Source organism: Agelaius phoeniceus, chromosome 5, assembly GCF_051311805.1.
Source record: "Agelaius phoeniceus isolate bAgePho1 chromosome 5, bAgePho1.hap1, whole genome shotgun sequence".
NCBI lineage: Eukaryota > Metazoa > Chordata > Aves > Passeriformes > Icteridae > Agelaius > Agelaius phoeniceus.
Genome location: NC_135269.1, coordinates 57,920,272 through 57,948,210, shown reverse-complemented (window position 1 = coordinate 57,948,210; position 27,939 = coordinate 57,920,272). Strand labels below are relative to the sequence as shown.

The 27,939-nt window shown below is 38.8% G+C and overlaps 1 protein-coding gene across 2 annotated transcripts in view; it reads left to right on the top strand.

The window, feature by feature from the left end:
* Positions 1-27,106, top strand: part of GRAMD4 (GRAM domain containing 4) — a 76,470-nt gene extending 49,364 nt beyond the window's left edge. For both annotated transcript variants that reach the window (XM_054631864.2, XM_077179079.1), the window contains exons 5-19: positions 4,291-4,352; positions 6,267-6,399; positions 6,880-6,905; positions 8,770-8,861; positions 10,380-10,471; positions 11,443-11,491; positions 12,311-12,382; positions 13,730-13,773; positions 13,872-13,981; positions 15,172-15,326; positions 19,072-19,219; positions 19,669-19,762; positions 20,831-20,915; positions 22,591-22,659; positions 23,214-27,106. In XM_054631864.2, coding sequence (XP_054487839.1) covers positions 4,291-4,352; positions 6,267-6,399; positions 6,880-6,905; positions 8,770-8,861; positions 10,380-10,471; positions 11,443-11,491; positions 12,311-12,382; positions 13,730-13,773; positions 13,872-13,981; positions 15,172-15,326; positions 19,072-19,219; positions 19,669-19,762; positions 20,831-20,915; positions 22,591-22,659; positions 23,214-23,315 — 1,333 coding nt within the window. In that variant the 3' untranslated portion in view covers positions 23,316-27,106. The remainder of the gene's footprint in view (positions 1-4,290; positions 4,353-6,266; positions 6,400-6,879; positions 6,906-8,769; positions 8,862-10,379; positions 10,472-11,442; positions 11,492-12,310; positions 12,383-13,729; positions 13,774-13,871; positions 13,982-15,171; positions 15,327-19,071; positions 19,220-19,668; positions 19,763-20,830; positions 20,916-22,590; positions 22,660-23,213) is intronic.
* Positions 27,107-27,939: the final 833 nt, after the last annotated feature.

Genomic DNA, 27,939 nt, shown 5'->3' with positions numbered 1-27,939 from the left:
CCTGATGGAAATTTAATTATTAAGCAAAGTAGCTGCAGCAAGTTCTGTGTGGTTATGTCAAATTCACCCTGCTTCTAAGGTTATTGTTAGCAGTTTTAAAATAGAGATTCATATGTCCCCTGGTAGGGGAGGGAGCAGCCTTGTGGTACTTAGTTGAAGGCTGGGGTTTTCATGTACTGTTCTTTTTGTTTGCAGAAGTAAACTAATACTAATGAAAATCAAACTGTGCTCTGGTATAAGAAAGAAATTATTTTAGAAGTTGCAGTATTCAAAAGTATTTGTGAGGCAGATAATACATGTATCAATGTAAAACATGATGAAAAATGTTTGGCAAGGAGAAAACAAGTTCAAAATCTAAATTTTTTTTTCTAGTGAAGAACATGGGCTTCCTTCATTGAGGTCACAGTTGTGCACAGGGAAGAGGGTAGAGTGGAAGAGGAGGATTTTTGGTCCTTTTGTTTGTCATGGTGTTTATTGTTTGTATATCTGATTATTCAGAGATACAGTGGCCTCAGCTGAAGGTTTCCACAGATACAGTTCAGAATAGCCCAGCATTTGGTATGGCAGCTGAAGCTTATGACATATTGTGAGCAGAATGATGCATAAATAATCTGGAATAGTTTGTGTGAGCTGTAACTGCCATATTTTCCAAATTGTGAGCTACAGTCATGCAGAAAAGAAAAATAACAAAAAGTTTTGCAACACCACTTACCAGGAGCTTGTGACTTATGCAGCACACCTTGTTATTAGTACCATTGTGAACTATTTTTACAAGGACCAAATAGACAATGCTTCTGCATAAATCACTATTCCTTCATTGTAGATGAGAATAGCAAGGGCTTCTGAAATGTTTGGTGTGTTTTAATGGAAAGGAGATGGAAAATATGAAAATTATTTAACTTGGTTTTTTAACAGCTCTTCAGGGTAAGAAGCCATGCATACCTGAAAGATATGTTTTTAAACTAGGCTAAGAAAATACCTGCTTATTTTTGCATTTATGAGGTTGGAATGTGCTTTTGATGGAAGTACACACATATTCAGGTTGCTTTTAGCAGTAGGAAAAGTGTTAACAGCCTTGAGTGTCTTCTACAACAGTGGTTGAAAAACTGGTGGTGGGTTGCTTGTGAACTTGGAGTTAGCCTGTGGGAAAATTGCTTTGAATATGTCTGAGAACATCATGGCAGTGATTGCACCTCTTGTGTCCAGCAATTCTGGTCTGCATCCTGTTTTTTGGGGAGTCTGTTAATTTACAGACATCTCAACTTGCAGCTGTATTCAGGGCCTAATATGCATAAACAAAAATGTTTATTTTAGGGAAATGGTCTTCAGTGTCAAGGTTCCCTTAACTTTTGTGTTATGCTTGCAACTAAATAATTAAATAGCACTTGGGTGCTGTTCTGTGGGGCAGCTCTGAATGGACACTGCATCAGAGTGTGCTAGCTGCTTTTGAGAGTTACATGTGACCTGGTCATGAACAGCTCTAATATTCATTAATATTGATGCTTCCCTGACCTCAGTATATTAAAATAAACAAAAAAGACAGTTTGTGTTTGTCTCCTTCACTGTCTGAGCTTGCTCTTATCTGTTTCAAACAGCCTGTGCTTTAAATGGCTGCAATCTCTAGTTGCATAGAGATGACCTAGCTTCATGTTGGGGATGTGTTGGTGTTACCAGTTACACCCTTTTTCTGGGTGGAAAGTGTGTCCAAGAGGAATTTTAATGCAGCTTGTTTTCTTAGGTTCAGGCTGTGGTTAGGAAGCCCACATAGGAACACAGTGCTGTTCTGGGGACTGTTTGTGTTTTTCAGCCTTTTATATTATCTCTGGCATGAAGAGTGGTTCAGAAACCTGGAAAGATAATTTCTTCCCTCTGTCAGTGGTCTTGATGAACTGGATGGTTCAACATGACCTGGTTTTACAATTGAACTTCCCAGTAGGTGTGCAAGCCCAAACAATGAATTCTGAGCTTCCTGTCACAGATCTGTCTGAAGTGGCTAATTATAACCTGATTCACAGGTGCAGTAATGAGCTGTCATTAACCTGATGATTCGTAAAGGTCAGGTTCTTCATGGGGAAGAAGTAACAGGCAGATGGCAAGTAAGACATTGCCAGAAAAATGAAACTAAAGCACCAAGAAGGGCCAAAGCCAGCTGTCATGTGCTCCTGATGGAGCCCAGTAAGGCTGCTGTACAGAGCTACTTCTTGGTGAGATTTTCTTGATTTTTTGCCCAAGAAATGTGGGGAGTAATGTTGCTGTGCTGCTTTTGAAAACACATCCCAGCATGTCAAAAGGAAGACCCAGCCTGAAGACTCTGACAGCTGACAGTGGTGGGATCTCATCTTGGCTCTGGTGTGACACCACCCCAGTCAGTGCCTCCACACAGCTGGAATGGGCTGAGTAACTGATGACCACCTCCTTTCCACCTAAATGTGGCTTCAGCTTCAGTGAAACACAGCCTGATTGACAGATTTCAGCTGAAATGCTCAGTATGTGGTGTAACCATCTGATGTGTGGCTGGTAGAGGAAAACAAGATACCACTGTGTAAGAGTTGGTGCAAATTTGATCATGTTTGTTGCTGTCTGTCTTTTGAGAGCTGGAAATGGAGGAGATGCAAGGATATGGGAGAAGAAGCAAGGATAGGAGGAGTTTTTAGATGAGGAACCTGTGACTTATATAACAGGTTAATATAAATATATATTATATATTTTGGGGCAAAATGGCACAGGAACCAAAGTTAAATTTTAGCTAAAGAAAATAAACTGATGACATTTCAGGTGACTTTCAAAAGGACTTTCTGCTGCAAATACAGAAGCCATGGGGAAAGGCCTGACGAATCATGAAAGCAAGTGTCTTTCAAAGCCAAAAACATTGAAATCAGCTAATTAACACCAATAAATGTTTAGCTGTAATTCATAAATCAGTAAACTACTTCTAAATGTTCTTTTAAGAAATGAACAAGGATGTGGAAAGCTCATTAAGGATCAGGAATGCTAAGGAAGGAAGGGATGTAACAAGTTCTGTAGTTTCTCCATCATGTTCATTGATGTATGGTAATGTTGAACAGCACACAGTAGTAATGACCTTTTCCATGTGCAGGCAGTACAGTGACATCTTTTCCTAACATCCTTTCTAGAGGAACAACAGGAGAGAGAACTGTGTGTCCATCTGTATTGCTGCAATCTGCCCAGTGCTGTGGGATCCCTCTCCTTGCTCTTCATTTGCTGACCATGTTTCACTTGATTTTCTTTCTGAGGAGCAAAAGATGAAAGGAACATTTAAAAATGCTTACATTGCCTGATAAATGAGTGATCATGAAATTGCACAACTGACACTTTTATTTCAAGAAGTAATCTTCTCAATCATACAACTCCCTGCCAAAGCTTGCTGTGGCTGGTGTTAAGTTGTCAAAGCTCCTGCTTCCTTAGAAAAATCTTACTGTATGATATCTGCATAGATGAATGAAGACTTTGGGACTGAAGCCTGAAGTATTCTCAACACAGGTTGGCAGTTGGAGGCTGTGTACAAATGTAATTTGAAGCCTTGCACATGTACAGAATGCCAAAAGCATTTGTGTTTTAAAAAATCTGTTCACTTTTAATGGATGAGAATATTCTTGAGTCATTTTGAAAGGTGAGACCAATGATGCCAGCTTCTTGACATATATTTAGAACATTTTTGTTGCAATTTTTCAGGCTATTTGATTTCTCAAGTTATTTTTCAAATTGGTTGTGATCTGTGTATTTTGAGAGTTTACAACATAACATTTTAAATCATTCTTAACACCTGTTCCTCTTGTGAAGTTGTTTGACCCTAGTAGCGATGGCAGTATTCAAGATTTGTGTGTTAAATTGTGGTTTTGTTCTGCTGCTATGGTTATCAACTTGTGATATAGAATCCCTTTTAATTTCTTGCTGTAGGAAAAGTCATGGTTCTGAAGAATTTTCCTGGCAGGCATTGCAATGAATATACCACACAAAGGCATAAATAATGCAAGAAATTTAATACTACATTGTTGAGCAGTTGTAAGATGAAATGGAGCTGTTGTAAGGTGAAATGGAGCTGTTGGTGACAGGAATGGCTAAACCCCACCTCACAGTGGGTGCTATTTCCCAAGATCCTAAGTGCAGTGAATATTTTGAGTTTTGTGAAAGGGTGTAAGCTGGGTTTTCTTTTGTCATGATTGTATAACCTCAGCTATGGAAACCACGGAGGCTCTGGTGTTTCCTTTACCTAAAAGGGAATAAATTCTTCCTCTGTAACATTTCACATTGTTTCTGTTTTCTTTGTAGGGCAGAAGAGGTGCCTGCAGCTCAGCAACCTGCAAAGCCACAGGCACAAGCCAATGGAACAGGTGAGCCTGGTCAGATCTCTAACAGCACTTTAGTTCAGTTGGATTTTTTTCTTTTTTTTTTTTTTTTAGATCCTGAGAAGATCAAATCTTGCTTCTTAAGAAGCTGATTATAAATGACAATTCAAGCAACTTCTCTCTCTGTACATAATTCTGCATTTACTTTTTGTAGTTGACCTAGCATACCTGAGCAAGGAATTTATTGTGTATTGTAAGGCCTTTAGGTATGTAATGAAACCTATTGGCTCACTTCATCATTCTGGCATGCCTTGCTGATCCTTGACTTAGCAGAAAATATGTAATATATAGAAAAAATGTTCTGTTTTGTTCTCAATTGCAGAAGGTCTGTTATGCCCTTAATCATATTACTACTTCCTTCATCTAAAAGAAGAGACATTCTAGTGAAGGAGTAAGACTAAGAGTTATTAATTTGCTGGACACCTACACTGCCATTTCTCAAGCTGATGCTAATTATGAATTCAATCATGTACTACTGATGTATGAAAGAACTAAGGCAACAGTTAAATTCTTAATCTTTCAGTACACTTTTACTTCCCTTCCTACAGCTTGTGATTGAGATTTAGGGTTTTAAATCTGTGGACTAAATCTGAAATTTCCCCTCCTGTACTTCCCTAGTGTCAGTGCTTTCTGTTATGTGAGCTACAACCTGACATTTTTTTCCTCTTGTCAAAATCTCTTTCTCAGTATTTTCTGAAGTATTAGCATGTGGGAAGCTACTTCATATTTTTATTCTCAAATAGAAGTGTTGTCCCAGCTGTAAACAGTCACTAGATTCCTTATTTTTTCTAGATTTCATTGTAAATCATAAATAAATGGTTTGATTCTATTTTCTGAGCACCAGTGGCTTTTTCTCATGAGCTTAAATGCATCTTTTTGGCTGTTGTAATTGGCTGATGAATCTTCCATGCCTCTGTTTAGTCATATATTAATTTAATGGAATTCTGTACTAAATTTGGTCATGGAGTAATTATGACCAGTATCCTCTTGGTGACATTGCTGTATTGAGCTATGTTTCCAAATGGTCTGTCTGTTCCTTCTAGACCACAATTTTGTGAGTTACAGGTGATTCTTTCATTCTCACTTGCAGTGCCTTAAGGCTTTTAGCCTGATTTTCTTGCCATGTACCCCTATATTATGTTATTTTTCCACTGAAACTGACACACAGAAAGTGCGCTTCACTTCATTATTTTGCTGTGTAAGACTTCCCAGGTAGTATTATGACTGTATATTCCATATATAGAAAGTGGTATATTCAGCATAATTTCTGAAGGCTGACTTTAGAGAAAAAGAAACTGTGTGGTTTTTTTGTATAGCTCTATGAAGACACACACACACAAAATCTTTATGAACTATCAGTGGTTGGAAAGTGGAAGTAAAAATGGCTCTAGCAGAATCTTGATTATGTTTCCACCTCCCTTTCCTGTCAAATCCCTGTGGCTGCAGGGTGGCTGTCCAGCTCTTTGCTCAAAAAGGAGTGTTTTGCTTTGCAGTTGCTTTTCCCAAGGTGACCCTTCAGCACAACAGGGAGCACTGAGATTTACGTTGGGCTTTGGTTTACAGAAGTCTCTTAACCAGAAAATGTTTTTACTGTGTTTGCTAAAAATTGCTGTTTGTTAGGATGTTTTACTTTTTGTACTTTGGGTAATAAGATGCTTTCATGTACTGTCCTAAGAGCAATGCAGGAATCACTTTTAGTGTTATTTTACCAATTTAATGCAGTTGGGTTCCTGTGCAATGGCAGAAGTAAATTGCAAGTTTCCACAAAGAGTGTTGGTGAGGGATGGGGAAGCTGAGCAAAGTGTGCTTCCCAACAAAGCACCGTGTGTGGGAACGGGCTGGCATTGGATAAAGGTGTCTTCTAGCATTATCCTGATACTTAGTGCTTCTTTTTTATAGATAAGAGCTGTCACACAGTCTCCTCAAGACTCCATAAGTGGTTTTGTGATAAATTTGGGGAGTATGTTGAGGACTTCAGATTTCAGCCAGAAGAGAATACAGTGGAAACAGAAGAGCCACTTAGTGCTAGAAGGTAAATCCCTAATGTCATTTTGAGAAATTCTTGGTGCCTTTACAAGTTACTTTTCTTCTCACTTTTTTTTTTTCTTTTTAACCAACATTTGTATGGTTTGAGCAAGTGTTTCAATAACAAATAAAAGTACAGAACTACCTCAAAAGATTTTTGACTACTTTGGACAAAACGTGGGATTTTAAGTTTATCTACTGTCTGAAATAAATTAAGATTTGTATTATTTACCAGGTTTTGTCATATGCCTCCCAGAAACAGTGAACAAAGTCTTAGTTAGGCTGGAGATCTTTTAAACTTCAGTTTTTGGTCTGATGCAAGGTAGACTGTATTAGTAGAAACACATTTTGTAACAAGAAATAATAAAGAGTAGGCAAGAATAAAGGCTTATAGTTTCTAAGTGTGAAGAGTATTTCAAGGATAAAATGTACACAAGTGTGCATTAGTTGTCTATTTAACAAATTGCTTTTATCTGTTATTTTTCAGGTTGACTGAAAATATGAGAAGATTAAGTAAGTACTTAGCAATATTTTATTTGTTGTGTTTGTTCTGGTTTCATTTGGGAGAATATTTGTGATTTGTTGTCCGTGGTGTACATGCATTGCCTTCAGAATGCCTTTTAAAAAATAGTATTAAAGTTAAATTTTGGGTGGTTCCTAGCTTCCACTAGGTTAGCCACAAAATCTAGATCCCTGTTGTCCAAGGAGCCCGACTCAGAGCTCTCCAGAGTGTTGTTGTCACCAGTGATTTCCAGTCTTTCAAGTCCTAATCTTCCCTATGGGCTTGGTGCAGGCTGCTGCAGCAGAGCAGGTGGAAGCAGCACTTGAGTCCATGAGCTCTTCCAGTGCCTTGGGTGTGCCCTTCCACTTCCTTCATCTGCTGCTTTGGATGTGCTGCTGGAGCTTAAGGAAATCCAGTGATGGTTGTGTAATTACTTCACATAGCAAGTGTGTTTGGGATAGGTCACAAGCCAAACTGGGACAGCAAGTCTGAGGCTCTCTTGAAGAAAGACTTGAAAAGTTGTGAGTTCTACTGCAAAAGAGAGTGAGAGCTTCTGAGGCTCTCTGTGCAGGAGGGATCATCATTCTTCTCATCAGGAAACACAGAACTGCTGTGGTGCAACAGGCACCTTGGTGGCCTTGCAGCAGCCCTCTCCTGTTTCCTTGTGTTCCCTGGCTAGTTTGCCCAAGTAGTGAAAAGGACACATGAGGGTTTTAGGGAGCTGAGGAAGAGCTGCTCTTGTTCTTGCTGGCTGGGTGTGCCTGTGTGTGGGCCTCTCCCAGCACAGCTCAGTCTCCCCTGCAGTGACAGCCAGACCAGAGGCTGCAGAGGTGGCACACAGACTCTTCAGGGGGTCATCTGCTGGGCTGCCTGGCTTAGCAAGAGTTAGCAGCAAAGTGCTGGCAATGGGTAGAGTCCTGCAGAGACACAGCCAGGAGATCCAGCCTGGCTCCAATCTAGCTGGTGAAGCAGAGCAAGGGAGGGAAAGGCTCTGGAGTCTGTCTACCTGGGCTGTAGTAAAGCCTTTGGTGCTGTTTCCCACAGCATTGTCCTAAGAAAGTGGCTGATCATGGCTTGGACAGGAGTGCCTTTGCTGGGTAGAAAACTGGCTGATGGCCAGGCCCAGAGAGTGATGGGGATGGAGCTACACCCACCTGGTCACAAGTGGTGTTAGAGTGATGGGGATGGAGCTACACCCACCTGGTCACAAGTGGTGTTCCCCAGGGCTCAGTACTGGGGCCTGTCCTGTTCAATATCCTTATCAATGATCTGGACAGCAGCATGGAGTGCTCCATGTCACTTTGCAGATGACACCAGCTTGGACAGGAGTGTTGATCTGATGGTGGGCGGGAAGGCTCTGCAGAGAAAATCATTTAGGGGCATGGGTTTTGGTGGATTTAGCAATGCTGGGTTAATGGTCAAATGCAATGATGATCATAAAGGTCTTTTCCCACCTAAATGATTCTGTGATTCTAAGTTGTTCCTTGTAATTCAGTCAGACTAATGTACATTGTATTACAGTGAGAAAAACTGACCTGTACAGTGGTCTTTGGGGTAGTGTGAACATGGCTGAGAACAAGCTGCTTTTAGCATCCAGGGTGCCCTTATAAATGATGTTGATATTTTTTTCTTTGTCTATACTTCAGAGTTGAGACATAATCTTTGTCTTAGGTAACACTTCATTTTTTGGAAATGCATTCTTTAATTGTTCAGTTACATTGGTGAGTTTAATTTTTTTCATTTGGATAAGCCTTTTTTAGCATTACATGTTGTGAATATTCCTGTAGTTTTCTAATTTGATTGTTTGCAATTTAAAAGTGATTTAACCACTCCCAGCTAATTCTAATACTGTGTTTTTTCTCAACTTCCATTTAGAGAGAGGTGCCAAACCTGTTACAAATTTTGTGAAGAATCTTTCTGCCTTATTAGACTGGTATTCTATCTACACTTCTGCTATTGCCTTTATTGTAAGTTATCCTACTCCTCCAGGAGTAGTAAGAACTTGAAAAAATACATTATTTGCTGAAATTCTTTGAAACTGCCGTATCTGAGTAGGGGTTATGCTACAGTTCAAGTCAAATCAAAAAAGTGTAATTTCATTTGACACAAAATACCAGTAGTGGTCACTTCTGTTATATATAAAACCAGTTAAATTGTGTTTCCTTGGTCTTTTGTAGCCTAGCTTTGTAATTGTTAAAATAACTTAGAACTGTCTGGGTGTTGTTCACTCCTTTCTTGTTTCTTGTCTCCCAGACCTGGTAATTCAATGGTTATTTCAGCCTCTGCAAAGTTTCTTCTTGTCTAGGGCTGAAATGCTGAGAGTGGTTACATTTGATTGTCCCCATCAGGGCTCTTTGCCATTTGATAGGATCATACTGATGAGAGGAAAATGCTTTGATTTCAGTAGGATTCACTGTGCAAACATCAGGTCTGTGAGCTAAGTTCAAGCATTTCTATGCTATCTTAATGAGGTTTGGATGCTGCAAAGAGACATAAGTATCTAGTGGAGTTTTGGTTGTTTTCTTTCCTCCTATAGTTAATTAAATTATCTAAGTTCTTTTGGTCATAGTCTATATGAAATGAATTTCTGTCAAATGATTTGGCAATAGCTGTGTGGTGAAAATGTCACACACCTTATTGTTAAATATTATCTGTAAGTTATAGTCCTTCTGCTATTTTGCATGGCACAGCTGAATGAATATTGAGAAGGAGCCTTCCCTCCCAGTGCCCTCTGTCTGTCCCTTCTCCATATCTGCTGATTTTTCTCTTGCCTCACCTGGTAAGCCCCTATTTCAGATAAAAACTGAAAGAAGAAACTTTAGCTGGGTTTTTTTTGAAAGCTCTGGGACCTGGGAGCCAGAGCAAGGTTTCACTTTGTGGTTATCAGTAAAAACCCTAGTGTCTCTCACAGAGAGACTGTAGTCTGTTTTCAGAAGCTGGGTACAGAATACCTTTTGAAGCTTTTTGTGTTTGTACTTTTTACATAAAATAAAACCTGTTTTCCTGCAATCTTTCTAGTCTTGGTAAGAATTTGGATTTAATTGACCTGAAATAATAGAATGAGAGTTTATCCTGTTACCCAGTATGGGGCTAGTTGCTGTAATTCCACTTCTATACCATGGCTTCTGTGCCATTGCTGGCCATATCATGGTCACGTAGCAGATTCACAGACTTGAGGGTTTACCTCTTTTTTTTTTTTTCCTCCTACCCCTTCAAGTAATTATAGTGTTGATAGTACTCAATGCTCTCTCTGAGGCAGCTGAGAACTAGTTCAGTGTCATCTCTGGAGATCTGGTTCATTCTTAGTTTTTGCATTCCTGAGTGTGGGGCCATTGTCAAATACAGAGTGGCTAAAATTTATTAATTTTTTATATTAATTGCATGGTTCTGAACCCAAGAGCACAGTGGGAAGTGGTATTTCATGTAACTCACTGTACCCCAGTTTGTAATCTGTATCTCTCTTTGTTTTTCTTCTTAATCTGCAGATTTACATCAATGCTGTATGGCATGGCTGGGCCATTCCTATGTTCTTATTTTTAGCAATTTTGAGGTTATCCCTAAATTACCTCATAGCCAGGTATTTGCATAAATATTAGCTTACTCTCTTAAGTAATGCTTTGTTTGAAAGATGTTTTGTTATCCTTGCACTGAATTATAAACTGCTACCTTTTCTTACATTTAACACAGGGAAATTCAAACTCAAATATCCTAAGTGTCATTGCTGAGTTTCTATAATCTTTTACTATTATTGGGAATTATCTTTGTATCCTGTGGCTTGGGTTATCATAAACAGTGTTGCATGCTCTCAGACAAATCCCTCAGCGCTGAAATTCTGGTATTTCTAATTCTGCAATGTTTAGAGTACGTGAAGAACATCACCTTCAATATTGAAGCTTGCTGTTTTTCCCAGCAGAGAATGTTCACCTAGGCCTAAAATGGCAGTTTTGCCTTTTTCCATAGCTCTTGAAATATTTTATCCAAAGTATCTTCCAGTTGTAAAGTCAATCTCTTCTAAAAATTAAGTCTGTGTGATTGGCGTTTTTGTTTTTTTTTGTTTTGTTTTGTTTTTTTTTGGTTTTTTTTGTTGTTTTTTTTTTTAATGCACCTTAAAATGGAGTAGAGGACCTTAATGTTCATGTTGTAAACTACTTTTCTGACTTCTTAATTGATATTTTGTTTGACATTGGATTCCCTGGAAATTGCTGGTAGCAAATAGGCTTCTGAGTAAGTTGATGTAATTTTCTTCACATGGAAAAAGAAGAGAAAAATATTCCTAACCCTTTACTCCATGCACGCCATTAAGTTTTATTGTAAAACCCAGAAGTAGTGATTCTGTTTAGTATCTACTTAACTAATATTTTTAAAGCTGGCTGTTGTTGGCCACTTGTGCTTCTGTTATATTGTGGGTTCTTTGTTAATTTGGGGATTATATTATTTGCTTTTAAGCCATAAGTGCTTATTGCAGAAAACTGCTTTTTAACCTTTTACAAATAAGCCATGTTGATGGATGGAGTTCTTGCTCTCTTTAAATATTTCCATCATTCCTAGGGGTTGGAGAATACAGTGGAGCATTGTGCCTGAAGTTTCTGAACAGATGGTAGGTCTTTGATCAGCTTCACCTGTATGCCTGCAGAAAAAATTGCACCTTTAAACCTTTCTCTGTGTTTGTGTGGGTAGTTGGAAAGGAAGGAAGAGCAAGCTGCAAGTGAAGACACAATTTTTTTTTTCTTTTTCTTGTAATTTAAAAGTCTTTAGTAAGGGCACTCTTGGTGCTTCACCCTAAAATATTCCAAACCTAAAACGCATTTCTGAAATGAATTTTAATTTGCCAGCTTGGCCCAAATTAGGTCCTGTGGGATCTTGAAGAAGTCTTGCAATCTGTTTTCTTTAAGAACATCAAGTCTATCTGTTAATTCAGCATTGCCAGCCCCATCACTGGGTCTGGGTACACATCCCTAAGTGACAGATCTAAGTGTCATTTAAATACTTCCAGGGATAGTGACTCCCCATCCCTGGGCAGCCTGTTTCAAGGCCTGATAACCCTTTTAATGAACAAATTTTTTCTGAATAGCCAATCTACATCTCCCCTGGCAAAGTTTGAGGCCATTTCCTCTTGGTCTGTCACTTGTTACCTGGGAGAGAAGACTGACTGACCCCCTCACCTCATTACAACCTCCTTTTGGATAGTTGTAGATAAGGCTAAAGTCTCCTCTGAACCTCCCAGTGCATTGAAAACTAAAAATAACCAGCACTGAAAGACATAAAAATAGCTGTGAAACAAGAGAGGAAAATGGTAAATGTAGAGACAATTAAAAGTGAGATGAGTATTGCTGAGAATGTTGAGGAGTCACCTTGTTCTGTAAAAATACATTTTATCTGAGCTGCAAATCAATGGATTGTCTCTTTCTTGCTTAAGGAGCACCCAAAAGAGGACCTGACTGTGTCTGAAAAGTTCCAGCTTGTTCTGGATGTGGCTCAGAAGGCTCAGGTACTGTGCTGCTCTCTGGCTGCCTCCTTGGGAACAAGGGGGTTCATGCTCCAGGTGGTCAAAGGAGGTTGTTCTGCAGCATGTGAAAACAAATGCTTAAAGAAGAAATACTTCTCTTGCAAAGGGAACTTTATCTGTGAGCAGTGGAGATCTCAGTAAGATTCCTGGAGTTTTTGAAATGCCATGATGCTTCAGAGAATGGTGGTTTGAGGTTCTCTGACTGCAGAAAAAATTGCACCTTTAAACAAGCAAGCTCTGGAGGGGAACAGAAGCAACTTCTCACAGTTTTCTACCTTATATATCATATAAGCTTCCGATAATGTAGATTGGGTGGTGAATCTTCAAAATGTTCTGGAGTGTGGATCCATATCACAAATCTGCTAGTCATAAAACTGATGTAGGAGACTCTGTTCCTTTAAGATGTAGCTGAAGGCTGTGGTCTGTTTAGCTGTGTTAGTTCAGCAGTTTGCACTTCCTCTCTAAAACAGCATGTTTTAAAAAACTCCACCCCCTCCAAGCCCTGAAATCTGCTGGTGCTGGAGAGGCTGCAGGAAGGTTTTCTCCCAGCCCCCTGAGCTGGCTGAGGTGGCAGCTGAGTGACTGCAGCAGGCAGTTGAGCTGCAGCCTTGTGCCCTGCTTGGTGATGTGCTGCTGTCAGAGGGGCTTTAACCTCCCCTGCTGACTGTGGCTGCTCAGCTCCTTCCTTCTGCTGGGCCTGGTGCATCTGTTTATATGAACACCTTGGGAAATTGATTGGGAAGGTGAAATTTTCAGGTGCTCTGACAGTAAGGATTGGTCAGAGAATATGGCCTGAGTCCTGAGCAGGGGTCAGTTGCCTCCCCATTTGTTGGAATTAGTTGAAATCTGCTGTCTCTAATGGTTTATTATAAAACCTGATAATGGTCTGTTTCCAAGAAGCTAATAGTCCTTTTGATGAACTCAGTAACCACTTCCTGAAATTTCAGCACTCAAAATGTCTGAAGAGACCTTCAGTTTTGTTACCTACTAAGAGAAACTCTTTACTCTTAGATTGACAGCTTAATTTAAAATATTTGCAATAATGTAAATGCTTTCCAGTCATGACAGTGGGATCAAATTTCTTCATTTCTAAGGATCAATCACAAGTTACAGAACAAGGTTAAATGAGATGGAAGTCATCATGTATTGCTATTCTGTTCTGTATTTACTCAGTTGTGAAGTGCATAAATGGCTAAAAATTAATTTTAAAAAAGTCACTTCTGGGAATTGCTTACCAACAAAGTCAGAAAGCTATTTGTTTTCATTATGTGGACAAAAAACCCCAGAACAATGCAGGAGTTGGTTTTAATTCTCTTGCTTCTTATGCAGAACCTTTTTGGCAAGATGGCAGACATACTGGAGAAATTTAAAAAGTAAGTTATCTGATATGATATTTTCTTCCTTTTTAAAACAAGACTTGACCAATATCTGTAACATTGGTAATAAAATTTTGCTTTTTTTTTGTTTTCAGCTTGTTCATGTGGGTCCAGCCAGAAATAACACAGAAGCTCTACATTGCTCTATGGGCAGCTTTTATTGCATCCTGCTTTTTGCCCTACAGGATTATTGGGCTTGCATTGGGTAAACACAATAAATAATTCATCTGTTACGGTCTAGATTTAATGGTTAAAACTTAGATGATCTTTAGAGGGAGAATTTTAGAGTTTAAGAGAGAAAACCTGCATTAATAAATCATGCAGTGTTCTAAAGTATTTTCATTGTGCTTGGCATCATTTGCCATGACCATTTTGAAAACCATCTCAGTGTATAATAGGAAAAGACTGGATAATGCTTTTGCTTCTTGAAGAGAAGTCTATGATGAGCTGTTAGCAGAACTCCTCAGACTGTCAGCTCCAAGGCTTCTGAAAAATCCTGTATGTTGAGGGTTTTTTGCTCATACATCCTTGTAGATGAAATATGTGGCATGGCACAGGAGGCATGAAAATGACAGTGTAGGAAAAAAATAAAAGTAATAGTGGGATTTCTGGTAGAACTTGGAGGATGGGCTGGACAGAACAAACAGACTAGAGCTGGTCTGTTACAGACACTCAGTCTCAGCTGGGAATTGAGAAAAGTCTCACTACATCATGAGACTCTTTGCTAAGGTATGAAGCCATGTACTGTGAACTAAGAATTCTAATTTTTTCTCATTAAACTAATGATGTAATCAAATTAGTATTACATTTAGTTAGCATGAACATAAATGTAGGTTCACTTGACACAGCAATTGAATTTAGATGCGTGAGGAATAATTTTTGACTTTTAGGAGATCTGAATTGCACTCAGTTAAGTTTTGAGAGAGTATTTTAAGGCCATATTGAATGGCAGAATGCAAGGAAATAACTTGTATAAGATAAGAGTTGGGACTGGAAGGTGGAGGTTTATGTAGTACATGAGAGCCCTCTGTTGCCATTAAAATTCTTGCAGGAGCTGCATAGTTGAATGCTCTGGTGTGTTTTTTGTTTTGGTAGTATATAATGTTTTCAGAATGCTTCTGGTAATAAGGAACATATGTTTGAATTATTCAAATGTTCTTCTGCATAATAGTGAATATGTAAATGTTTAAAAGAACTGGGGATGGGAAGGAAAGAAAAATCATTTTCTGGTGTTGCAAGAAGAATAACAAAATAGTAAACCTAGGAGAATGGTTTTAACACTGTGACTAAATATACAGAATTCTGTTTCATTTGTGAACTTTTGAAAGTATGATCAAAACAGTGATGTTCTTAATGCCTCTTCAGCATTCAAATTGAAGTGACCTTTTTCTTCAGGACTCTATGCTGGAGTCAAGTTTTTCCTTATTGATTTTATCTTCAAACGATGCCCCAGACTAAGAGCTAAGTATGATACTCCTTATATCATCTGGATAAGCCTCCTGACAGATCCTCAGCTCAAAGAAAGATCTAATGCTACAGTGTCGAGACGGGTAAGGGTAATGAATCTTTTTGTCCCTGTGTTCTCAGCCTCTGAAAATCAGATCCCTTTCTCCCTTTTCCTTTTCTCCAGTGACTAGAGCACATTAAAGGGAAGGTTAATTAAATCCTTACAATCAATGTTAGTTGATAGTAATATCCCTTTTTTATTATTTTTAAGATTTACAGTTCTTCTATGAATTCTTTTTCTTGTATGAAAGGAATCAGTTATCAAAAATGTGTATGTATGTATAGAGATACTGTGAATCATGAAGCTGAACACACAAATATAACACCATCCATATTCATACCAATTTCTTTAATCTACATTCTGTGTAATTCTGTTGTCAAATACAATATTTTTGTATCCACTTCCTCTATTCTTAGACATCCTTTTTCAGTGGAAATTTACATACTTACTTAAATTGAAGTGCAGTTAAAAAAACAGATAAAGGCTTGAGTATAATATCCAGCTTTCTAATGGGATAATCACTTACAAAGGTAGTAAGGTAGTTTACATATTTAGATATGATGTCTCATGGTTATTTGTATCAGGTGACCTTTCAGCATAGTGGTGATAAATTACTTCGTGTTGTACTCCAGCAGTACATTTTCTTTTTTTTTTTAAATGTCATAGTTAAATCACTAAGTACTGTGCTTTGTGCATCTTGGTAAATTCTTTTGGGGCCTGACATGGTAACTGAGTCAGGGTTTTCCATATTCCGGGATTTGTCAATGTTTGTTAGTTTAAAAATTAAAATAGATATAGTAAACCTTGAGTCTAATGCCATTTTAGCATTTGCTGAATGCCTCTTAGCACAGTATCTAATTGCATTCATGGAGTTTCTGAGTACTGTCTGAAGTGCACAGTACTGAGCAGTAATTCAGCCTGGGTATACAACTGGAGAGTAAAAGGGATAAGATATTAACCCTCAGTTATTAAGAGGAAATCTGGGGCTTGGGGGGTGGTGGAGCAGAGGGTAAAATAAATAACTGCAGCACAATTGAATATTTCAGAAGGAAGTGGACAAGGACAGTTTCTTACAGAAAGTGAGTCTCCTGTTCCTGTTTTCCAAGGGATGAGAGGGGTAAATAAGCACTTGGATGAAGCTATCCATGGCCTGTATTTCTCTTGTTTGCAGAAGATAATTTTGAAAGCTTCTCTGCTTCTCACTCTTACAGGTTATCTTTCACATACTGTGGTAGTTGTGACATCATGTTGCTGGGTCTCTCTAATCTGCCTCAGAGGTGGAAAGATTCTCAATTGTTGAACTTGAGTCCATAAACTTAGAGAGTAATGACTGCTTTTGGCTTTTCTTCATGGCTTTAGTTTTGCAAGTAGAGACAGGGTTTTGTACTGCCAGGTCTGGCTCAGTGGCCTTGGCTTGTCTTCCTGGAAGGGATGTGCAGGACTGCATTACCTGCTTCCAAATGCCTTTGAAAACATTAACTTCATCTCAGTAATTTTAGAGAGACTTTCTTACTCCTTGAGAGATTTCTGCAAACCTCATAGTATGAAAAACGGATTTTTGTACTAAAAGGTAAAAACCAAAGAGAGTTTTAAATTTTTTTTCATAGGAAAGGCAGAGCCCAAAACATGTAGTGCCAGCATGTGTGCATTTGCTTTGGCTTCTTATTATTCAACAGTGTGCAAGGCAGAGTAAACTCAGACACAATGCAATATTAATTGCCTTTGCCAGCACTCTGACCTTGTGTCCTTAGAGAGCAGTCCTGACAGCAGTATCTGATGGGTAAAGGTGGTATGTCAAAAGCTGATGGCAGATCAAGTGAAAAGGAATACCTCCAGGTTGTTGGTGACGTTTTTAGACAATCAGGACTCTCCTAGCATTACAAATCAAATCACTTCCAGTTAGATTTAAGGCTTAAGGCTTATGGAAATACTTTTCTCTCAGTAATTGACCATTGGTTGTCTCAAGCCTGAGTGGTAAGAGGAAACATTTGCCTGTGTTAGGCAGGACTAGAAGTAAGGGCAGAACTACTCATGTTTTCAGCCACCAGATGGGTAACGGTACTGAAGTTTAAACTCAATTTTTTAAATCTCTTTATGTAGCAGGTAGGTAGGAAGCAGTGTAGCAGAGAGCAGAAATAGTCCTTATACCAGCACAAAGAGTATTAAACTTCTTGGTTTGATCATTTTTATATTTTGGGCCATGGTGCTTCACCTGGTTGTGTACATGTGCAGCCAAATAGCTTGTCTAAGAAGGCCTTCAGAAAATTCTTTTCATCTTTAGTTGCACACATATTGTTGAAGAAGCTGTTATTTTCCTTGGTTCCAGGGACTCAGCACCTCAGAAGTTATTAATTACCATCAGCCATTTGCTTTCCATGTTAACTTTATTTTTTCCCCTGAGGCATCATTGTCTTACAGGTACCCTAAAAAGGCTGATGGCAGATGGCCTCTGCTGTGCCTGTTTTGTCAGTCTGGTTTCTGGTTAGCAATTGCAGTTCACAAGTTTTCATTTGCTTTGGGTTTGTTTCCTTAGTGTGTAAATCCTGTGAGGTGTTGAGTGCTGCCAGTTTGGTGCAGAGTAGCAGAAAAGCAGCTGAAAGCTGCCTGGCCTTCAGCAGCACTGGGCTGTACAGAAGAAGAGCTCAGTCCTGGGCTGGCATGCTGTCAGTTTGCCATTGTTTAACTGCATGTGCATGGGAGGGCTCAGAGCAGAGCTGCTGGTGCCAGCTCTGGAGTCATGTGGTGCCCCACCAAGATGAAAATGGAAGAGCTGTCCAAAAGAAAGTCCCTGCTGTCCTTCCAGAAGCAGGGCTTGTTGCCAGAGCAGTCTCCAGTGACTTTTAATCTCTTTTTAAAAGTAGATTTTACTCAAGTACTATGGTTTTAGGAGCTCCATACTACCTTTTTTCCTTCCCAAGGATGCCAACAGCCATTCAGATTTTGTTTTATGTGTCAACACTCTAAAAATTCAGTGCATCTTCAAAGCACAGAAAAGATCACTGCTTCTAATGCAACCTGAATAAATTGAACTGGTGTGCTCTAACCACTTGTAACTCATTTTTAATTGCATTCATTGTGTGTAGTCTCTTGGTTTGTGAGCAAAATCTTGCAGTGCCACTCAGTTCATGTTTTATTCTGTGTATTATACTGTTAAATAGATTTCACTTTTTTTCTTTTGTCACTGTCACATTTGTGTTGTTTGTTTCTTTTCCTGCTAGCTGTCAGGGCATGAAAAGGTATGGATCATAGTGTGGAAAACTTCCTTTCATTTCCAGCATTTGTATTCATATTGAGCTTATTCAGTTCTCTGTGGCTTTTTTTTCTCTCTTTTTTCTTTCTAACTCCTTTTGTGCAGTAATACTTTGTTGATCTCTTGAAAACAAGCCAAGTACTGATAAGATATTGTCTGTTAGTAATCCCACTAGTTACAATCGTTGGAGCTGTTTGCAGTGACTTAGCTGTATCTAATGAGACATAGCCTTTACTGTAGAAAAATGGTATTTTAAGATAGGTGCATTTAGCACCATGTGCTTCTCCCCAGCAAAGTGTGTCCATCAAAGGGCAGCACTTTGAAAGATTATGTTCAGGTACCATGTTAGAGGCTTGTGCTCTAGCAGCAGCACAGTGCACTAATCTGAAATTAATTTATGGAAGTAGTGAATGCAAATTGTTGCATTATAGATTTTTTTTATTTTTTTTTTTAGAAAGAGTAGTTAGCTAAATTATTTTTGAGAGTGTAGCTTAAATGTTGCTGCTCAGATTTTGGAGTCATGTTTCTTTTCCTGCAGCTTCAAACAGCAACTGCCAGGAGTTATGTGGGCTCAAGTGCCCCCACTGGAATAAGCAAAGATGAAGACACAAGTCGCTTTCATACCACCAAGAGAGGAAATTTCCATGAAGTTTTTAACCTGCCAGAGAATGAACGCCCTTTGCCAGGTATGATGCCACAGCAAGGCTACATTAGTAGAATATTTCGTAAAAAGCCAAGGATAATTTAAAGTTGAATTCCTTTTCTGTGTATTGTGTAGGTGTAAGCTTTTGATTTAAAGGTCTTGCTTTAAATTAGGATAAATGGAGGTGGTCTCTTTCATTCCATACCCTTGCAGCTCTTGGAAAGAGTGCACAGCCTGGTGTTCCTTTTATGGTTATGCAAATCCAGTAGTCAAGTTAAAGGGAATAATTCTGTGGGTGGTTTTATTTTCTTTTTTTTTTCAAAATGAGTGTTAAAACAGATGTTATGGTGTCTGGAACACCTGATTTAGGCTTTTCTTTCTAAGGACTAAAATTTAATATTCAGTGTTTTCTATTGTATAAGGAGTCTGTTGGGGATAGTGCCAGTCTCTTTCTTTTTCTTTAAGTCAGGTTTCTTGTTATGCCTTTTTCAGTGTGTGAAAATGGCTGGCGCTGTTGCTTGATCAACAGAGATCGGAAGATGCCCACAGACTACATCAGGAATGGAGTTCTCTATGTCACAGAAAAGTGAGTCATTGCACTCCACACCTTTCTTAGGAGGCAAATTCAAGACATTAAAGTGTTTGAATCAAAAAAAGGTCCTTTAATGGTGCTTTGAGACAAAAATGCCTTTTCAAGGTGCTTTGCAACCTCAAGGCAGTATCACAGGAGAGGGAGAGCTGAGCCTGCTGTGTGGCTGTGCTTAACAGATGAGATTTTGCCTTGGAAAGGCTTGCATAGGAATGCAAAGTAGCTCTGTACAGACAGCTGTTAGAAGCTGCAGTTCTTGATGTGGATAACATACTAACTGTATAGATACTAGAATAGAAACCTAAAACCTAAGCGAACTTTGAAAATTGTGCTCAACAGCTATTTGACAAATATTCTTAGTTTGGGCTTTTTTTCAAGCAAGCTGAATGTGTGGCTTCCTTGAAATAACAGCAACAAAAAAGAAAATTGAAAAATAAGCCTTGGATTCAAATTTTTATGGGTGAGTGGTTGTTTTTTAAAATTTCCTTGCTTACCTCCCAGCCTCCCAGGACTGAATAGCTATGGTCATTACTGTTTGGGTCGTGCACTGAAATTCCTTTGGAGTGTAATGAAAGGAAGTAAAGCTCATCTGTATGCAGTGTCACCTAGTGATGGAAGCTGCTCTCCAGTGTTTAGAAATCTGAGCTTTTGTCTGCAGCACAATAACATGAAACTAACACAGTGTTTCTCATTAATCTTCTTTTAGGATGGTGAAAGACATATAAGCCTTTTGACATTTGGTATTTCAACTGTTTAAGGATATATGTCCCTTGTGTGTCTTTAAAATGCTTGTCAGGTTTAACCATTCAGTGCAGTGATATAAATACAAGAATTCTTGTGTGTATGCATACTGTATGTTCTGGGCTTTCAGACACACCAGCCAGCTGCTAGAATTTATAAATGTTTGTGCTAAATTAGAAACCGTAACTAGACTGAATGTCTTTTTTTATTTTGAAAGTTATTTTAACTTGTGAGATTTCAAACTTCAGAAGAGACAAGAGGATATTTGAGAAATTTATTTTAAAACACTCTATCAAAATGAACACTTTCTTTTCTGGTTTTCAGTTACTTGTGCTTTGAAAGCTCAAAATCCGGCTCATCAAAAAGAAATAAAGTTATAAAGCTGTCGGACATAACAGATATCCAGAAGGTATGTCTGGTTGGTGCTGGAAACAGGGGAGAAGACTGGTTTTCTGTTCAGCCAATCATGTTTTGCATTTGTGCTTTTGTTATTTTGGAAAAGCATGCCACTGATAATTTGTATAAGTGGAATGTAATTCTTTGATTATGAATGTTTCACAGAACTGCTTTTTCAGACTCAGCACAAGCAATCTTGCTATGAGCATGAAGATAAACTAGTTTACTCTAAACCCTTACACTCCTGCATTTTTTTAAAATTTAAGTCATGTCGTTTACTAGCTCCAGTGTTGACCAGAGCTGTGTAGGCCTTAAGAAGATCTATTGGTAACAGGAACTGTGTATTACTAACTTCAGTTTGGGTATGAATATGGATAGATGCACCATCTTAAAAGTAGGTGCCTTAGAGGGAGGCAGGATTGTTATCAGTGGAGAAATGTAGATCATTACAATAAATTGATGAATTGATAAATAATGATATAAATTTTTAGATCATTAGAATAGCCAGCCTGGGATGGGCTGGAGTTTCATCTAGTTGGGACCCATCAGTAACAGAGGCAAGTGGAAGGTTGGAAGCAGTGCAAAGGCAATGTTGTCCTTCCTCTGGTTGAGGTTTATCAGCCTGTGGTTACTAATGGCTTCACTGGTGCCTTGCACCACTCTCTGTGTCCTTTAACATCACTTTTTGTTACCCTTTCTGAACTTATCTCTATCTTGAACACAGACACCCTTGCTTTCTGCTGCATCCTTACAACAGATTAAATCATGTTGAGCAAAGAAGCACCTCAGCCTGGTGTCTATTACTGCATAAGTACCTCCAGATTTTCAAATTAATTCTTTCTATTTCTTTGACATGTCTATAAAGCAGACAGCTTATGCTCAAATTGAACATTCCTACTGGAATTAATAATTCATATTAATGGCTTTCAAACATCGTGCTTCAACTTACTTTGTTGTTCAGTAGGCCTTTACTGCCATAAAGTTTGTTTTGCATCTTTGTAGTGTTTTTAATGAGACAGAGATCATGCAGTCAAGCATAAAAAAGTACTGTGGTTTTATTTGGAGGTGGGAAACCCAGGTCTGACTTGAATGTCACTTTCTCCCTGGGCATACTTCTGAGTTCAGCCAACTGTATTCCTTATCTTTATGGACTTTGTAAAAAAACAAGCAAGCAATCCATGTGTGTGCCACTGGGTGCTATGGTTTAGGTGGCATGGAGGTGTTCAGTCACAGGTGGGAGCTCTTCTTCAACCTTAATGATGCTGTGGCTCTGTGATACCCTGTTTTCTATCTAATTTTGAAAAAGAAGCTTTTTCTGGTCTGCTTGCTGTTCCTCCAAGGAGTGGGTGGGTGTCAGCTGTAGGGGAAGCAGTGGGTGGTGCTCACCCAGCCCCATCTCTCGGTGCCCTGCCTGTGTGCCCGGGCTGGGGCTGCTTCCTGCAGCTCCTGGCAGGAAGGGGAGAGAAGGGTCCTGGCTGTCCAGCTGAGGCTGCACCAGCAAGTCCAGGAGAATCAGACTCCAGAGAATGGCAGCTGCCTTCATCCTGCTTTTACTAGAGGTCTCTTAGTCGTGGCTGGCAGGACAGGCCAGTGATGGATTGTGTAACCTCTGCAGCATCTTTTGCAGTTGTTCAGTACAGAAGGTATCTTATGTCTTTGTGTGTGGCTTTTTTTTTTGCTTTTTTTAGTATAAAGTGCTCTCTGTTCTCCCGGGATCAGGGATGGGTATTGCTGTATCAACACCATCTACACAGAAAGTAAGTAGCTGGCTGTATCTGTACTTTGCTGTGTTGGATTTCTTACCTTCTTTTCCTCCCCTGGTTAGCACCAGCATAAAGGCTTTTTTATCCCCTTATGCCAGTGGCTGGCTTTTTTTCTTTTTTAAAAAATTCACTTGTCTATTATTCAGTATGTTTGTCTTCAGAATTTTAATGAATTAAATATTCAGCTTGGTCTAGTGCATCTGGAGTGTTTTACTCTAACACTTCAGAAAGCTTTTCCCCAGCACCCTCCATCAGGAGCATGCAGTCTGCTGTGCAGTCTGAAACAAAAAGCTGTTGGCTTGAGAGTATCCATGGGGGGGAGGCTTTGAGGTGGGAGGGCCTGACCCTCAGATGAAGTTTTTAAGGAAATGAAAAATATTAGAAAATATGCCACGTGGTCAAGGATTTAATAGAGAAAAGGATTATTTTGTCTTTATCAATGCATTTCTACCACAATTGATCTGTTCCTAGTGACTTGACGAAAATACACCTAGAGGAAATTATTTTTCTTTGTGGACTGACATGATGTGTTTTTTTCTGTCATTTAGCCTTTGGTGTTTGGTGCCATGGTACACAGAGATGAAGCTTTTGAGGCAATTTTCAGCCAATACATGAAAATAACATCTGCATCATCCAGCACTGAAAGCTAGTGTCTTATCTTGGAAGAACTAAAGGAAACTTCCTTCTTGTATGACTTGGTAGTGAAAAAATGAACATCCTCATCTATTTTGCAATAATTTTTCTTGTCTGGTGGTTTATATTCTATCTGTTACATAAACCAAGTGTATTTTATATATGCCTTCATGTTTGTTTTTAAGGTTTTTGTAAAAAAAGACAAAAAAACCAAATGAAAACAGTGAAAGTGCTATCATCACTATTAGCCTTGCACATTAAGCACTTTTAATGTTTATTTACTGACATTAAAAGCTGGGAAGATGCTTGGAGACCTGACTATAGAACAGATTGATCCCTTTATCTCCACTGATGTCACTAGGGATTCATTTGTCCCTTTATCTTAGTTGTTTTTCCCTGAGATGTGAGAATGATGACTGCAGCAGCCTGAAGTCACCTTCTTCAGCTTGGAGTTTTTAATTGGGTCCTTTATTAAAACTGATGGCAACACCAAGGAAGTATTAGCTTCTTAGTATTTCCATATGTACAACTGCATTTAAAATAACTCCTCCTTGCTAATTTTTGCATTGCAGAAGGATGTTTTACTGGTTTGGTTAACTTCAATTTTTCCTGCACAGAGATGTTTAAATTACTTGTACAGTGAATCGGAGGAGAAAGTTTGTAACTATATCTTCCTTTCCTCATTAACCAAAGCAAGAGGATGGAAGGCAGGCAGATACTTTTTATAAAAGAGGGCACCAAAATGCTGTTCCTAAAATGTTAGGCATCTTATAATTATATTTCTATAGGTACTTGTCCTAGAAGGGCTCAGCTGTTGTACATGTTGCATGTACAAGGCGTTTGTATGTAATGCATTAAAGACTTGAAGGCTTTTTGTGTTGAGGTGGGAATGATTAAACTAAACTCAGATGTGATCTTTTTTAATTTGGCTCTTTTCTTGAGTTACCTTGTGATAAAATTATGCTATAATATAGCAACTGAAAGCACCAGTTCTCTCAAAGCATAATTTGAGGAGCGTTGGTGTGCTTCTGTCTTCCCCCTTGCAGAACTAAATTTTAATAACAATTAAACCCAACTGCCAGGTAAAACAGGAAGGCTGCACTCCTCTAAACTCTCTCAGGCCTGTCTAGCAGCAAAGCACATATTGACCTTTGTCTTCAATATTAGAGAGCTTTTATACTCTATATAATAGCACCCATCTGAGAGGTTTAGAGTTTTATTTGCATTTTCATGAAAGCACAGTAGGAGTTATGCCAAGCCTTCCTGAGTGTCTTTTCCTTTGCTATGTCTTTTGAGTTGAGCAGTACAGATGTCTCCAGACGTTATATGAATGGCCCTAAAAAAAAGCAATGGAGATGCAAATTCTTATGTAAAATGAGATTTAATTTCATGGATTTTTTTCTCTGTTTTTTTTTAACAGGAATTTCCTTTCTTTGTAAGGAAAGGGGTAAAATGAAGGAGGGAGAGGGGTAGCAAACACCAAAGGGTGTTTAACTCTTAGCACAGTTTTAACTTGAAGTGTGTCAATAAGTACAGGAGGAATGAAGAAGGTGGAGGTCAAACTCTACAAACCTTATTTTAGTCTGGCCATGAAAAGGTAGGATATGAGAACTTAATACAAATTTTATGTGAAGCAATTGTGTTGAATATCATAATTTGTTTGAGTATTGTAAAGTGAAACACTGATGGGTTATGCCCTGGGTGGAAATGTAAGCAAGAACAGGGGAGGAAACCACTGTAATGATTAAAATGCAATTTTCAAGTTCTCACTTTAGAGTAGCACTGGAACATGTCTGTACATGACCTGAAAAATGGGTGCATTTCTAAGACCACCTTTGGTAAGCTGTAACTCAGGGCCTGGAAACTTCAAATACAAGTGAACTGGTGGGAATTCCATTTTGCTACCGTTTAAAGTGGATGTAGCTTGACAGTTTATGGTTTCATAACTTTACATATTCAGGTTATATGTTTAAGAAAAAATTATTGATCTTTAATCTTTCTCATCAAAACTACTTTAAAATCAGTTAATATGTTTTTTGTAATTGCTACATGTTATAATTTGGCTTTTCTTTCTAGAATCTTCCTTGAAAAGCAAGTGCAGCTAAAAAATAGGCATTAAAATCGCTTAATGTTATATAAATCTTAATCAGATTCATTCATTTTGTCTTAAGAAGAAAATCCCTTGGATGTGTTTTAAGGTTATCTTTTTTTTTTGAAGAAACAGAAAACTATATTTTTTACAGAGAGCATGCTCTTTTTCTTATTTTTGTATCATTTTTCAAGTGTAATTTATACCTTCACTCTGATCATAACAGCAGTTTCAGTAGGAAATCAGTTGACTTGCACTTATTACCTCCTCCCCTTCCACCCTTCACTGGTGACCCTCGTGTACAGGGTTGTCCTAGATTCTGGTTCCTGGAGGAGCTAAAGGATCTGTACTGCTGGTGCCAGGACAATTAACCACACCTAGGCTTCCCAGAGGGAGAAAAGATAGCATTATCCTTTTCCCAGACTGAAATGCCTCATGTGTACAATATACTCTTAAAATTTATTTTCTGAATGGAGAAATTAGAAATGTCTTACGAAATCTAATGTGCTGAGGTTTGAAATGAATCCACGCTTTAACAGTGTGAACTTAAAAGTTAGCAATCCTTAAAGCAGCAAACCTAGTGCAAACTGCAATGCAACATTGGTTCTAGTATAGAGAAAACAGACTGGATTTCTTTGTTTAGGCTTTTTTTAAAATAGAGTTGTAATATAATTGACAGACATCTGTGTACATACTTTGCAAATTTCACTTTACATTGGGTTATCCGGTTTCCCTGCTGCACAGCTGCTCCTCCCGTGGTGTCCCTGACTTCAGAGACTGGAGGTGACCTCTGGGTGTTCACTCGGGCTTTACTCTCCCGCTGCACCCTCTGGAGGGCAGGAGGGGATGGGCAGTGAGTGAATGTATCCTGGACTTGTGTGGTCACACTGAAACTCCCACCTTAAATTCCAATCTTCCTCCTTAGTTTTGCAGTACAGCCTGGTGCACTTCAGGAGCAGGCTGGGTCGGAACACTTAATGTAAAGTGCTTTAAATAGCTGAAAGTGATGTTCTTGTCATTCTGTCTGTCTGATTGCTGTTTATATTTGCAATTCTGTTCATGTCTGTGGATGTCTGGATCATTCACGTGTAATTGGATTTAACTTCTTTAGAAGTTCATTGGTTAGTTTGAGTCCCTTTTAAAGACAATAAAAAAGGGAGATGAAAACTGACTAATTCTTTATCACTGACCATTTAAATTCAAAAGCAAAACAAGCTGAAATATGAAATCATGCCTTTCTGTGCACTGTAGCTTTTTTGAGGCAAGATTGAATGAAACAAGCTATTTATTAGTAGCAACATCACACAGGATGCCAGCAGCAAAACTCTACCCTCGTTCTGCAGACAAAGAGAAAAGGAATTTTACCCGACTGTGAAGAGATGAAAGGATGTACCTGATTTTTGGCTACTTAAACCTGTTTGAAAACATTGGTAGTTTTTATTGAACTCTGTACATTTTGGCAGATGTTTAATTTCTACTAATCATTGAAATATAATGGATGTTAAAATTTTTATGTCTGAAGTTTGAGTCTATATTTTGAAATTGTAAATAATTCATTATCAGTGTAACTTTTGTTCGACAGAAGACTTATACTGTATGAATAATTGAAATAATGAAATTATTTGCCCTGTACATTTTTTAAGAAAATCTTGTTTGTTTAAAAAGTCTTGTATAAATTATAATTTTTATTTAAATAAACCTAAAAATGCTTTGTGCTAATGTTTCGTGCAAACTTCAGTTATGTATCTATCAAAACTACACCTGCTTTCTTGGAACAAAGTAAGTTAGTGCTTTTTGGCTGATTCACAGCCATTTCTGGGGGGAGGCGGGTGGGTGTCATTGCTTTTGAAGCCCAAAGAACTGGAATTTTATTTAAAATAATTCTGTTACTTTATTGGAGAGTGTATGTATGTTTTGGTGTGTGTGATAGCCCTTTCTGTGAGTACATCGGTCCCTTTGGAGTTACGTGGTTAATTTAATGAATGAAAAATCAAGCAGTGATTTCTAAGATGCCACTGCAGGAGGGCATGGATGACACAAGGGTCTGGGAGGAGTACAAGCTCCTGTCAGCCAGAGCTCCACTCCCCTGTGCTGCCAGAGGTAGCAGCAGCAGCATTCCCTTAGCAGCAGCAGCATTCCCTAATCAGGAGCAGCATTCCCTCATCAGCAGCAGCATTCCCTCATCAGGAGCAGCAGCATTCCCTAATCAGCAGCAGCATTCCCTAATCAGGAGCAGCATTCCCTAATCAGGAGCAGCATTCCCTCAGCAGCAGCAGCTCTTCTGCAGCCTCTGTGTCACCTCAGCTCCCTGCTCTCAGCAGCCCACCCTGCCCATTTGTTTGCCCCTACAATGCTCCAAGTGTTTGGCTCGGCTGAAATAGACCAGTCTGAGATGGATCCCCCACACGTGAATGTGTGCTGCTCTCCTTATTTCAATATTTAGTTTTCTCCTGGTGGCAGCAATGCAGCTGGCGATATAATGGTGTTTTAGGCTGGTATTTTAAGTGTTCTGGCAATACTTAACTTGTTCAGAGAATACTTCACTTCCCTCT